The following is a 14,501-nucleotide window of genomic DNA, read 5'->3' on the forward strand; positions in this document are numbered from 1 at the left end:
CAGGGTTCATCTTGGTAGATGATATGATCCAACGAAACAACGTGTCAGCGATTACATTTCATCTCAACTTTTCGCGATCACCATTGCAAATAAATAGTCGTTTAGAAAGCGTTTGCGACGTATTTGGGCCTGAATTCGTTTCGATGATTTGAAAATTATGCCTTGCACATTTATTTCCGTAAGCGAAACATAAACTAGTCCCGCGCGAATCCACTGTGTGGGCGAATATTATTGCATCCGTCTTGTTAGATGAGGATGAGATTTCTCGCAAAATTAAGATAGCGACATCGAGGTCGTCATCAAAATCACGCGTTCTAATTTGTTTACAAAACGTTACATATAAATTTGCTGCTCTGCGACCTCGGCCCTTCACCTGAGTCAAATATTATTGTAAACTACAATGCAAACTACTATTCCAAAGTTCAAACTACTGGCTCGAATTTAAAACTGGGTAATTGTCACGGCTCCGTAAAAAATTTTTTGCCAAAGTTTTGCAACGAACGAGACACGAAAGCAAGCGATGCTGATCCCTTGCAATAAAATATTCCGAACTTGAACACCTCAAACACTATCACAATACCTGACAGCAAAAACCAGGAACAGTGAAACCAATTAACCATTTCTTGAAGCAATTGGTCCCTAAGTTGATAAGCATTTCCTTTTACCAACGCAACTATGTAGGCATATGCGCCCTACACGCTCCCAAAATAATTATTTATTTTATAATATATTAAAATTTGGAAATTTTAGACAATATTTAGCATAATAAAAATAATACTTTACCTTAAAAATTGTGATTCGATATTACGTACGTTTCGATAGTACGCACGCTAAACGATACGCGGGCGTACGTACTATCGAGGTATACCTGTACCTCGATACAAAGTAACCTCGATTCAAAGTAACATCGATATAACGTAATTGTTTAAAATTAATAAAAACAACAGTGTTAACTTTCATTATGGTATGACCTCGCATTGCTACTGTGCGAAAATTATTTCTATTTCTTAAACGTTGTAAATTATGAGACAATTTCGTTATTTAGATTTACAAATATCAATTAACAAAATCTTTACAAACTCTTCGCTTTTTCTCATTTCTTAACGAATCTTCCAAACTATAAGACCAACTATCGTGAAATTTGAAAGTTAGCGGTTTTCTAAGGGTTCCCTGTCATTTGCAATCTATTTCTTTCGAATAGGAATAAATTTCGTTTTTACTTCGATATAACGTAACGAGAATATAATATAATATAATCGATTGAAGAGAAGAGGTAGATGCGTTCTTTTTTTCAACGGTTTACTTTCAGGACATCAACTTTGATTAAAGTTAATGTTCGAATGATTAGATCGATCGAAGAGTAAGCATAATTGGAAGGATGGTTTTACACTCTTACAAACTTGTTTACTTTCAGGACATCGAATTCGTCTAGGTTCTATGTTTAAATAATAACATCGATCAAAGTGTGTGGGTAATTTCGAATTTTTACAAAAGTTGTTTACCTTCAGGACTTCAATTTTGTCCAGCTTAGCTGGTAATGAATAATTCTTGTCCTACTGGAAGGCAAGGGTTCGGTTACATTTTTTCTAGAATCGAAGTAAACGAAGCCGCAGGTGTATAAAATTGTCGTCCCGGGCCTGGGAAGCAAAAGAGTGCTTCTATGTGATTGGCTGATTTTGACAATACCTACTATTTATACTTTTTTTAATAGTAATTTGACAAATTATTTTTATATTGACGTAGGACTACGTGTTACGGCAAGTTTTGAGATAGGGTGTCATTCCAAAAAATCGAAAAATGCGAGCGTCACGAAAAATGAAAGGTTTTGAGCGCTAATAGCTCAGCGATTTTCCGATCGATTTTCAATATTCTTACACCAATCGATTGGCAAATCTTCTAAGAATTGACCCAAATGAAGAAAAGTATGAATTCTTGATGTTGAACTATTGAAAAATTGAAAATAATGAACCTATGTTTTACCAGAATTCTCGCTTCGTGATTGGTTGGAAGATTCTTTGCGATGATCTAAACCTATACCAATTTGATATCTGTGCTTGAGAAGTAAGCCAAAACAAGTGACAAAGTATCCTCATTTCAACAAGATTTCTTAACACCGTGGTTAAACCTAGACCATTTTGATGTCATTGCTTGGGAAGTACGCCAGAAAGAGTGACAAACCCCCCTCGTGCCAACAGATTTCTTACGAACGCGATTAAACCTAGTCCAATTTGATGTCTGTGTTAGGGAAGTGCCAGAACAAATGATACAAGTTCGTTGTCCGAAAAGATCGCAAATTATTTACTACGAGACGATTAAACCTCGGCGAATTTGATATCTGTGTTGGAAAAATGTACTACAGCTGTAGTGTTCGGTTATAATACGACTCTGTATGAATACGCATGCTTGCCGTTTCATTACAAGTGTAGTGAAAAGATGTGCTGTTGATAAAATAGGATTGAATAGGTAAAATCCCTTCAACGTGGGGAACCATGGGTAATAAAAACAATCTTTAATTTCAGTAAGGTAGCAGGAAAGCAATAGTTTGTGTTCTTGATTTTGTTAAATTGTTTTCAAATGCACAATCTTTTGAGAATTGAACGTATGCAATGTTACTACTTTGATAAATGTTACATACAACGTATGTAGCATGTATATATGTTGCATATAGCATGTATACATGAAGAATCTAATGATTATTTGAATGATTGAATACATGCTACTATCACTACAAAGAGACTTACGTAGTCCTGCGTCACCTATATATGCGGTCGTGTCTTGTACACAACCCCTCTGATTTTTTGCTATATTTATCAATTTTTAGAAAAAATACTGATCGATTGATACAAATATCTCGAAAATCCATTGAAAAATGGCTGAGTTATGCGCGCAAACCATAACCACTTTTCGTTACATGCACATTTCTCGAATTTCTAAAGTGCACCCCAATATAGAATAGAAAACAAAAACGTAGTTCTACGTTAAAAATCTTTCTTCTTAGAACCAATCATCAACTTTGTAAGATCTGATCTACGCCCTTGCCGACGGCTTGCTGCACGCTGTCGTACCCGTCCGCTTTCAGTAGCTCCTCAAGCTCCTGTTTGACTCGTATCACAATCGGTGGTCCATGGTAAATAAACGCCGTATATAGTTGAACCGCGCTGGCACCGGCCAGAATTTTATTGTACGCATCGCGACCGCTGAAAATCCCTCCAACGCCGATGATGGGAATCTTTCCCTCGGTCCATTTGTACACCTTGGCCACCAGTTGGGTAGATCTTTGGAACAATGGCTGCCCACTCAAGCCGCCCAGCTGGCCGGCATTGATGCTCTTCAGACTAGATGGCCTTTCGATGGTTGTATTCGATACGATTAGTCCGTCGACGGCACATGCTTTGCTGCATACAACTGTGACTATCTCCTGGATGTCTTCATCGGACAAGTCCGGTGCCAGTTTCACCATAATAGGTCTTTGTTCTGCCAGCGGCAGGGAACTCCGTACCTTCAGGACTTCACTCAACAATACGAAAAGCGTACTTTTGTTTTGCATAGTCCTCAAACCGGGCGTATTCGGGCTACTTATATTGATAACGAGATAATCAGCTAAGCCACTAAATCGTTTCACTCCTTTCACGTAATCGCGGATCGCATCCTTTGAAAGTTTATTCTTTCCTAAATTAATTCCTAAAGCAACATCTTCGCCACACTTTTGACGAGCTTCTTTCAGCCGCTCGTAAACTACTTTGTGGCCCTCACTATTAAATCCGTATCTGAAAAAAAAATTTGGTAATATGAAACAATGTTACCATTATAACAGAACACGTTCAGTTCACACACATACCTATTGACAATCGCCTTATCCTCATTCAACCGAAACACTCGCGGTCCCGGGTTTCCCGGCTGCGGCTGGGGCGTAACCGATCCGACCTCCACAAAGCCGAACCCAAGCAGATGCAGTCCACAGACCGCTTCGCCGTGTTTGTCAAAACCGGCAGCGATACCGACCGGATTGCGCAGAACCATATTCATCAGCTGGGTGCGCAGAACGCCGGGATCTTGATATCCGGGTCGAATCAATCCCAGCTTCAGGCCGAACACCGCCAGATGATGAGCAGTTTCCGGCGGAGCGAGCCGAACGATCGGCATGAAAATGTTTTCGTAGAACCTTTCATTTCCCTTGTACAGGCAGGTGATGCTAAAGGTTGCTGCTCCGAGCGCTGTTACCTTCAATAGAGAGCGAACTGGATTCATGATTGAGCAGTGTGATTGAGCTGGCTGTGGAGAATAATCAAAAGGATCGTTCGGATGAGAAGCTTTACTGCTGGTCTGATTTTGCACTAGTTTATTTTTTCGTAAAGCTGATCTATTTATACGTAGTTAGGTAAATTCAATTATTCTAAATCCTTATGGCTAATTGGAGTGAAAGTGATAACTTTGGTTTTTCCTATCTTTCGATACAAATTCAAATCATTTGATCCAGGTGTGGTGAAAGAGATAGAGAAGTGGGAAATTATTTACCGACTGATTCCCTGAACTGTACCTGGTTGGTTGGTATTTCCATTTTCGTGCATTCATTGTTAAAGGGCGTAGACAATTTTACCTAATGAATAATACGAAATTATTTACTCTGCCTGTTCCTTCCGCTAGTCAAAACAAAGGTTACTTTCTCCCGGCTTATCTTTGACGCTACCTGGGGCGGGGGTAAAGTGTGTTCGGACCGTTCGGACCCTGCCTGATAAACATGGTAAGTGCATATACACGTGGTACACTGTAACTACCTATGCAGCCTAATCACCAAAGGGGTCTTGCTCAGATACCTGGTTTTGGATTATGGTTTGTTTTGTTGATCCTTTCTTCTAATCTTTCTACAATTCGTACACGCAGCTACTGAAAATACACGATTTATGAACCTACTTTTCAAAACCTTCTTTAGTTACAGAAAATAAAATGAATTTGGGATTTGATTAAATAATCTAATAAACGTTTAATTAGATGCGTCCGTTACAACAGGCTTTGTCTTAGGACGGCAAGTCAGTTAAGTAAGTTAGTATTTCAATTAAACTTTTTATACGACTCACGAATGTTCAATTGCTGGGGCCCCACGATTCATGAAATCATTTAAGTAGAGCTTTTGGGGTCCAAGCTCCGAAAATATTACCAGCTTCAATTCTAAGTATTTAAAAGTAGAGTTAGTATTTCATCCGCAGTTATTTGAGTACTTATAAATATTGAACTGTCAGCTTAAGCTCCATACTTATGTCGAATTTGTTTATTCAATCCGGGTTGACACTGGATGAATTTTATCTGTCAGATAGGAGCAAATGAATACAAAAAGTTCATCCAGTTCCAATCCGGATTGAATAAACAAATTCGACATTAGTTTACTTCAGTGACGACAGTCCGTTATCGATCCTGCGCCGAATGAGTTATGGTCCTCCAGTACTCAATCCTGGGCTACATTTCTTCAAACCCCTCGAACACCAACTGAACGTGCATCATCCTCGATAGCGCACATCTATCAGTGCGATGTCTACTCCGAAGTCTACGGCCTCTTCTTGATTCTCTGCTTAAAATAATTTTGGCTACTCTTTCGTCGAGCATTCTCGACGCATATTTGCATTCAGCTTTACAGCATATTTGCATTCTTAATACAGCTCATGGTTCAGGCGTCTGTGTAACACTCCATTTTGGATTCTGCAAAATTTTACGCTAAAACCCCAAGCATTCGTCGATCAGCTTCTTTTAGCGTCCATGATTCTTGTACGTAAAAAGCCACCGAAAGGATTAGTGTTCTCTAGAGCGTCAGTTTTATGCGAATTTGCAAGCAAAATATATTCAGTTCCTCTTCGGCACCAACACCATTTGGATTTACGCACCATGTACTTCGTTTTGGCGGTGTTAATGGTAAGTCCCAATTTCTCAATAAATGACCTAAGGCTTCTTTCCCTGCTCTACTTTTGATTTCGGTGATATCGACGTTATACGCAAAATCAAAAAGCATGTGAGGTCTCATCTGCTATTCTGACACAGAATTTTTACCCATCCAGCGTCACACGAATCAACGTAACTAGTTCTATGAGAAAACCATGTTCTAGCGTTAACTGTCACAGCTTATTTCGTTTGACTGAATCGTATGCCGCCTTGAAATCCATAAAAATATGATGAGTCAGCAAGTTGTACTCCCGGAACTCGTCAGTTACTAGACGCAGGGTAAATATCTGATCCATCGAGAAGCGACTCACATGAAAACCAACTTGGTAATCGCCGACGAAGAACTCCGCAACAAATATTCCCTAGCATACCTTGGGTGCTAGTTTTTGGCCATATCTTTCAAACGAGGTAAAGAAAACTAAATTCGGATTGAAAATGGATGAATGAGAGCAATTTCAAAACTTGGGTCGTTTTCGACCCTTAATGCATAATATGTAACTTTTTTCCAATGCATTAGGAAGGTTAATGTGGAAAGTCCTCCAGAAATCACCATAACCCAATATTAGTCTCCTACACAGATCTGGCGCTACCAAAACAGATAATATTTTAGTTTTATTAGTAAACGTTATTGGCATATGAACATAGCCTTTCACCGGAATATTTTTCCCACCAGCCGTTGTAATGGTTGTCTGGGAAGGATATATTTTTAATTTTAATGCTTTTATTAGCGTTTCTGCACCGAAACCTAACACAGATCGCTGTGTTCCACTATCTAGTAACGCGGTTATTTCAGTTCCCATGATTGATACTTTTACGAAAGGTCTGTTATCGTTTTGTAACATAACAAAGCATTCATCTACTTCTGGCTCGTTAAAATAATCAGTACTATCGGTAGGCTTGAAGCCGTGGTTTATTAATTCTAGTTTCGTTTGTTCAATTTCAGGAGGAATTACAGTGCTGGTTTCAGCTTCCTCCCTCAAGCTGAACCTGTTAAGTTTTTTCTACAAAACGGACACATACTTGTGTACACGTTTGCAAATCCGCAGATACGACAAAATTTTTGCCTTTCATCTAGACATTCTACATAGTGGTGACCTGCTTTCTTACAGTTGTAGCACGTACCGATTGGAGGGCGTACATACTGTTGAACCAAAATGTCAAATGTATTTTTACTCGAGCCTTCTAAAGGATCACTCTCTTGCTTATCGAACCTCCCATCCACTTTTCCTGCTGAGGCTTTTTGAGATCTGATTTCTTGAGTCTCACTTTTGCTCATCTTTTGATCTCGGTCGCTATTTGTAAAAACACGCGGATTATTGCTCGATTTACCAGAGCTGGCTTTACTCTTCTGATTGCCCGAAGTCATAACTTCGCTGACTTGGGAAGAGCGATGATGAGTTGTATTTTCCGGTATCCTTTGATACAAGTTACTATAATTCTCATCAATTCTTCTCCCGTATTTTCTCAACTTACTAAGCGTCTTTATATGTTTGCCCGTAAGAGCATTCTTGTAATCGTGACGCATGTTTCGCCAGATGGTTTTAAATTTTCTTCGGTCTGACACTGTTTTGGTCATAGACAGGAAAATTTTCTGTACATCATGGAAATAATCCGCAAACTTTTCCCCTCTTGCTTGTTTGCGATTGCTTGCTTGGGTTTCTAGTTGAAAGTCTAGGTCTGGCGGAAGAAATTCGCGCTTCAGCTGCTTTTTCAGCTCTCTCCAATTTCGAAAGCTTTTACTTTCTACCCCTTCTATATACCAATCTCTGGCGCGACCTATGAACAAATATAAGGCTGATCGGAATAACTCACGATCGGTGACATCCTCTGATTTACTTTGCATTTTAATTTCTTTTAGAAATTCGGCCAATTTACGTCCATTGTCCTTACCGTCATATTTCAATCGCCATTCTGAGATAGGAATTCGTTTCATCGGTTCTTTATTTCGTTTCGATTTTCGATGTTTTCTGTTCTTATTCCTTCGATTTTGGGACAATTTGGAATTGGATGAGCTATCAGACATCGTCGTTGATGACGACTCAGAGCTATCGCTCGATTCAGTCGAAGAATTTTCGGTCGACGTGTACGGATTCGACATAACGGTTTTTTGGGGTTTTTCCTTATTATAGTTCTTATTTTTCCGTTTCCTTTTCCTGAAACTATCTGAGCTATCGGAGCTACTGATTGGCTCTGTCGATAATTTGGCATCTGATTCGGAAACATCTGTAGTTGATGTACCTTCAATTTCCTTCCATTTCAATTTCTTCCTCTTTTCCTGTTTCTCACTTTTCTCCTCTGTTACGCTGAGTACTTCTTCTCGGTTTTCGAAGGAAATCGCGGGGGCGCTATTTTGCTCAGTTTGCAGTTTCATTTTTTCATTCATTTCCAATAGTAGTTTTTCTAATTTTCTTTTTCTTTTAATATTTTCCTCCATTTCCAATTTTCTATGTTTCTCCGCCTGAATCTCTTTTTCTTTTCTCGCCCTTTCTTGATCGGATGTTTGTAAAACAAAATCCTTAAAGGCCTTTATCAATGGTCCAATATTTTCAATTTTCCCTTGTTCAAATTCTGTTAACTTATCTAATATATTTTCAGATCGTTTCATTGTACATTCTAATTCATATTCTTTGGACTGGGCTGATTTCTGTCCCCCAACAGCACCCTCTAAAGACCCGTCATCGTCCTCTAGTGCAACTACTGTCTCATTCAAATGATCGATTTCAGTTCTCACTTCTAGTAAAGCTTCTTCAATACCCATCTCATCTGGCCCTTCTCCCGACTCTTCGGTTCTAGGAGCGGACGGAAAACGGAAATGCTTCTCAAAAATCTCATTAATCTGCTTCTCGATGGCCCTAACCTGTGAGGAATATTTTCTCGCGTCTAATGCCACAGATAAGTGAGCAATTCTGACACGGTAGTGAATCATTCTCGTTCTTAATTTTTCAATCTGTCTAGTATCGACTTTTGGATGGTCTAGAATCTCACCAATTTATGTGAGAGTGGAATTGATCAAAGCGATTTCTTCGGAAGCGGAGCGCCATGTCCGAGCAAATGCGGCGGATACGTATCCCATCGCCCTTTCCTCTTTCATCCTATCTTTAAGCTTACGTCGCTTGACGCTTTCATGATCCTCTCTTCGAAATAGAAGATTATGGATTAAAAGCTCATGCTCTACCTCTTCTATCGTAAGATGCGATACATTCATAGTCTTATATGAATTTTGTAAATCCATTTTAGCGATAATTTAAGAAAAACGAAATAAATATATGATCACAAAGGTCCACAAACTTTTTTTAATCCGAATACTTTGTACCAAACGTATTATTTCCGAATGTTATTTAGTCAAGACCCATTAATTGATTCTCTAATACTCAATTAAACTAAATTTGCTTCGCGTAAATCTATTTAGTTCACCCACAATCGCAAATCGTAGCTTTAATAAGCGTAAGTTATCGATTAGGCTAAATTCAGTTGAAACGGTAAGTATGATTTGCGCAATCGTTACTCACTTAAACCCTTGTGCGTTTTAGTTTGGAAAATTAATTCAATTTTACAAGTTCCTCCTACACTCCGAGTTTTCAAAAACTATTTTTGAAATCTTGATCCGTGTTCGACTTATAAGTTGGGCGCCAATTGTTACCTCCGAGGCCGGAAGGGCCTCGGTTAAGTTCACCCCTGGTTCCTGGTCGAACCACTGGGAACCGTGTAGGGGCTGGGCTCTCAAGACCTCTTTTCTCACTGGCTAGCTCAACCTTGAGAACGCGAAGGCTTTCAGGGTCGGCTCCGGGTCTACTTTCGGGATCAAGAGATCAAAACCCTAAATTAAACTTTTACAATCTTTTATTAACCTAACTTTTTTTTCCACTCTACTCACGATGCTGTGTTTACTTTGGTTTTCTGCTACCGGTGCTGTTGGTCGGCCGACCGTTGCTGCTTGCGATGAACTCCTCTGGCTTTTGATCTGCTTTAGTGTTCGACATCGGAACGAAAATTGAAGTCCGGGTTCCGGTCCGGTCCGGTCCGGTAAAAAATCGGAACGAACTTTTTAGGTCCGATTTAGTTCTGTTCCGGTTCCGGTCCGATTCCGGTCCGGAAGTCCGAAATTGTCCGGATGGAAAATTTACCAATTTTAAAAAAGTAGGTAAACGTCAAAGGCAAAGCTTTGAATGTGTGGAACCTGTAATCTGTAACTTCTAAACGCCATACGGCTCCTTGAAGCGGATTATAAAAAAAATTGCGGCACCATTGACTGGTGCTTGGCAGCTTACCCATCATGGAAAATTCCTAAACTAAGTTATTTTCTGTTTGACCTACCCTTTTTTCGAAAATTTAAGTGCATTCCAAAATGGTGCACATTCAGATATAAAAGTCAGTTTTTTAATAAAAAAATTGTCTTTCAACGCCTCTAAAAATTCAATAAATGCAATACCGATGCTAAAACGATGGGTCAAAAAGATAATAATTTTATCCGCTTTATAAAAATTAGTAGTGAAGTTAGAAATATGATTTCGATAAAAACACAATTAAAGTTTTTATGCACTCAGGACACGTTTGATACAAACAGCTGTAACTTTAGAAGTAACCATCAAAATGTTTTCCATTCAATTGTGCTGATGGGGTCAGTCCCGGCGTAGTGGTTAGCATTCACCACTCTCACGCCGAGGACCCGAGTTCAAATCCCAACCCCGCAGAAGTCATGAATGACCCAAGCTGGTTAAAGTGACTATAATCGAACAAAAATTGCTATGATTAGCAATTGAGTGGATCAGAAGAAAAGGGGTGTAAATGACAAAAAGTAAATTTCGAGAAAATCAGCTCCAAAATTAACATCATCTATAAAATTCGTCAGGTCATATAATACAAAACTAATGACGCACTATGGTTGTGTTAACATTTCTTTATTAAATTCTATTGATGTCTTGGAAAAGCATTTTGATTTTCGGGACTTAGAAGACATTTTTGAAAATGTAATTTGCACTTACACCTCTTTCCTTCTAAGTTGTGCACTTGTACCCCTTTCATTCCAAGCGATTATAAGGAATTACTACTTAGAGAGAAAAAGGTGCAAGTGTATATCTTGAAGCCATAGTACTTCATGAAAATCTGATACTCTTCCGCCCAAACCTATACGATAATTTAGAAAAATCCGTTGAAACTATTGTAGTTATGTTTTAAATTGGACCATAAGCGTGAAATTCGGTTACCTATGGCATTACCAAGAAGATGAAGTGCCATAATTACATAACTTTTAAAATGAATTGTTTGAAATTAAATTTTGAGGGATCGAAATGTACGAGCCGATGCTGTGAAGCGTTCGGTTTCAAGACCCACAGATATTTGCTAATTTTTCAAAAATAAATTGGCTGGACTTGTTTGGGAGCCTTAAGCAGAAAGTGGATTATTGCTAGCGAAATTATTGCCATTCCTCAATACTGAGGAAGTTAAAAAAATTAGTTTTAAACATATAAAGCAAGTCCTAGTCATGTTTATGTATGACGGTGTTAACCGTAGTGCTGTGAAAGAAGCGCACGCATCTTAAGGGAGAAGCTGCGAGGACAGGGTTTATCATAAATTCTACCCAAACAAAGTATATGGTGGCTGGTAGAGAGTGTGGTAGTCCTTCGGGTGTAGGAACTGCGGTGGTCATAGCTGGAGATACTTTTGAAGTGGTCGACGAATTTGTTTACCTTGGTACGTTAGTAACATGTGACAACGAGCCGATTGAGCCGTGAAGTAAAAAGGCGGATAGCGGCTGTCAACAGGGTCTTCTACGGATTACGTAGCCAGCTGAGGTCCAGTAGCCTACAACTCCGTACAAAACTAGCGCTTTTTAAGACGCAAACTCTCCCGGTGGTACAGTATGGCCACGAAGCGTGGACATTGAAAGAGAGCGATCGACGAGCTCTTGGCGTTTTTGAGCATAAGATCCTGCGATCAATTCTTGGCGGCATATTAGACGAGGGAGTGTTGCACAAACGCATGAATCATGAAATATACCAAGTATACAAAGACGCGGATATTGTGAAGTGAATAAAACACGGCAGGCTACAATGGGTGGGCCTCGTAGCAAGGATGCCGGAAAAGAGACCAGCGAAAACAATATTTAGCAGAGAACCCGATAGAGGCCGACGATTTCGAGGCAGACCCCGTACCCGGTGGATGAGCGCCGTTGACGATGATGTTAGAGCAGCGGGTGTTAGGGGCGACTGGAGAGAGGTAGGCCAAGACCGAGAAATGTGGAGACGGCTCCTGAATTCGGCATGGATTCGATAAACGGATTGTCGCCGAAGTAAAGTAAAGTAAAGCAAAGTAAAACCTAGCTGCTAACTAGGTACCGTTCTGATTCAAACTTCGAACACTTTTTTTTTTTTTTCCATGTGTGGACTCATTACTGCGACCAGTATAGTTGATCTATTGTAATATCGCCCGGGTGTTTGCTGTATGACCTGCACTGCATTTCTTTTTGCTATAATCGCTATTGAGTGAGCGATATGCTTATTAAATTTTATGCGTGCTTGCGTGTATTGGGGTTTACCCTTCCTTCAAAGCTTAATCTACTTTACCCACTTATTCCTCGCTGCCAGCACTATCCCATATTATAGCCGTCCCTGGCGAGGACTCATTCGTACCTCTGACCAGTACACTTAACTATAGGAGGGACATTTGCACTGTTAAGAGGCTTCAGAGGGTAAATATAGAATTCAGTACGAAGGAAGGGTAAATGGAGGGGCCTGAGAATAAACCCATGCTAAAGTCACTTGACATCGAGAATGGCTTGATTCTACTAAGATTCGAACCCACGACCACTCGCTTGTCAAAGCAGACACGGTAACCTTGCGGCTACGGAGCCCCCAAACTTCGAACACTTAAGCCATGCTGAAACTTTCTTCAAAGTAAAATGTTCGAAACTTTTGTTAATGCTATCAGAGATGAGGTCCTAGATCTTACTCTGTGCAACACTTCTATAGCTAAGAAGGTCAAAAACTGGCATGTCTCTGACGAACTAAGTTTATCAGACCACAGGCATATCGTTTTTGATATTGAGGCAAACTCTCTCAGGAGAGAACAATCCGGAAATCCGAAGAAAACCAACTGGAGTTCATTCAGAGAACATCTGGGAAACTCTCGGAATTCCTGTCATATTAATATACGCACACCAGCTGAGCTGGACGTTGAAGCCAATGACCTACAAAGTAGGATTATTGATGCTTATACTGCAAACTGTCCGTTAATCACGCGGATAGTCTACCGTGACGTATCCTGGTGGAATGAATCGCTCAGCAACCTTATTCGGGAGGCTGGGCGTTTATTCAACAGGACAAAGATCACGTTTAATTGGGAGGCCTACAGGGCATCTCTCACCAAATACAACGCAGAGCTTCGCAAAGCCAAAAGAAAGTCCAGAGTCAAATTTTGCGAAAGCATCCAGACTCTGCCTGTGACGGCGCGACTCTAAAAAGCGTTAGTCAAAGACCATAATAATGGCCTAGGGCAATTGTAAAAAGAAGTTGTCAGTCTCACTGTTACTACTAGGGAAACGTTGGAGATTCTTATGAACACGCATTTCCCTGGTTCGACAGTGCGACAGTTTCCACTGCGGTCAGTTTTACTATCAAAAGTGCACCGGACTTTTCCGGACTTTCAACGGAATTCCTGGTCCGGTCCGGTTCCGGAACGCTTCGTTCCGGTTCCGGTCCGATAAAAAATCGGACTCTAAAATTTCGTTCCGATCGGACTTCGGACCGGACATCGAACCGGACTTTCCGGACTTTACCCGGTCCGATGTCGATCACTACTTATTACGACTGCAGGTGCGAGGTTTTCCCTGCTCTATCGAACTGCTTAACCCCGGCCCGTCACCGCCTCCCCTGGAGCGCGTGTGACCTCAGAAGCGGGGGTTCGAAGGCGGGTACGTTTTTCCGATGGATTTTGCCAATCACTCGTTGATCTACCGTCTAGGGGCTGGTAAACCGGGTCGGCGTATTCAGGCCGAATAATATTAATGGGTTCTGACTATGCTAATCCACTTCATGTGCCACGGATCGTATACACAGATATCGTGCTATATAATAAGCACCACTTACTTTAATAAGTTAAAGATTTTAACTAATTTTTATTGAATAGCCGGACCTAATTAATTTTGTTCTGACTTAGTGAACCATCTAATCGAAAGTGGTGGTAGCTCCACTGTCGCTGGAGGGAGAAACTCCTCTTTCTATTTCCTGCCGTTTTTTAAGCCATTGAACTGATATTTTATTTCGTTTGGTGTTTGTAGAGTTGTGGATTATGTTTTGTATCGTTGCATCGTGAGTGTTTTTTAATTAGTCCCTCGATTTTATTTACTCGTAAATAATTTTACTTTTTACCTATTTTTCCCTAATTTATTTATTTATTTTTAATTTCGATTTTGATTTAATTTTTATATTTATAATAATGTATCATTTGCTTCAAAACGCTCACCCAACCTAAACCTATGAATTATTTATATGCAAAATTCATCACGAACTCTAGTTTGCTTCACGATACATTCAATTTATTTCGATCTACCTGGGTGTTATAGGGTAAAGAGTGCG

General features: G+C 40.0%; 1 protein-coding gene across 1 annotated transcript; it reads right to left on the reverse strand.

Annotated features, from left to right (window-relative positions):
- Positions 1-3,007: 3,007 nt before the first annotated feature.
- On the reverse strand, positions 3,008-8,299 carry LOC128744186 (dihydroorotate dehydrogenase (quinone), mitochondrial-like). Its single transcript, XM_053841012.1, has 3 exons — positions 7,402-8,299; positions 3,839-4,334; positions 3,008-3,767 (listed from the first exon to the last, which is right to left on the reverse strand). The coding sequence occupies exons 1-3, from the start codon at positions 8,297-8,299 to the stop codon at positions 3,008-3,010; spliced, it is 2,154 nt and encodes a 717-aa protein (XP_053696987.1).
- Between the last annotated feature and the right edge of the window lie 6,202 nt (positions 8,300-14,501).

This window comes from Sabethes cyaneus, chromosome 3 (assembly GCF_943734655.1).
Source record: "Sabethes cyaneus chromosome 3, idSabCyanKW18_F2, whole genome shotgun sequence".
NCBI classification, from domain to species: Eukaryota; Metazoa; Arthropoda; class Insecta; order Diptera; family Culicidae; genus Sabethes; species Sabethes cyaneus.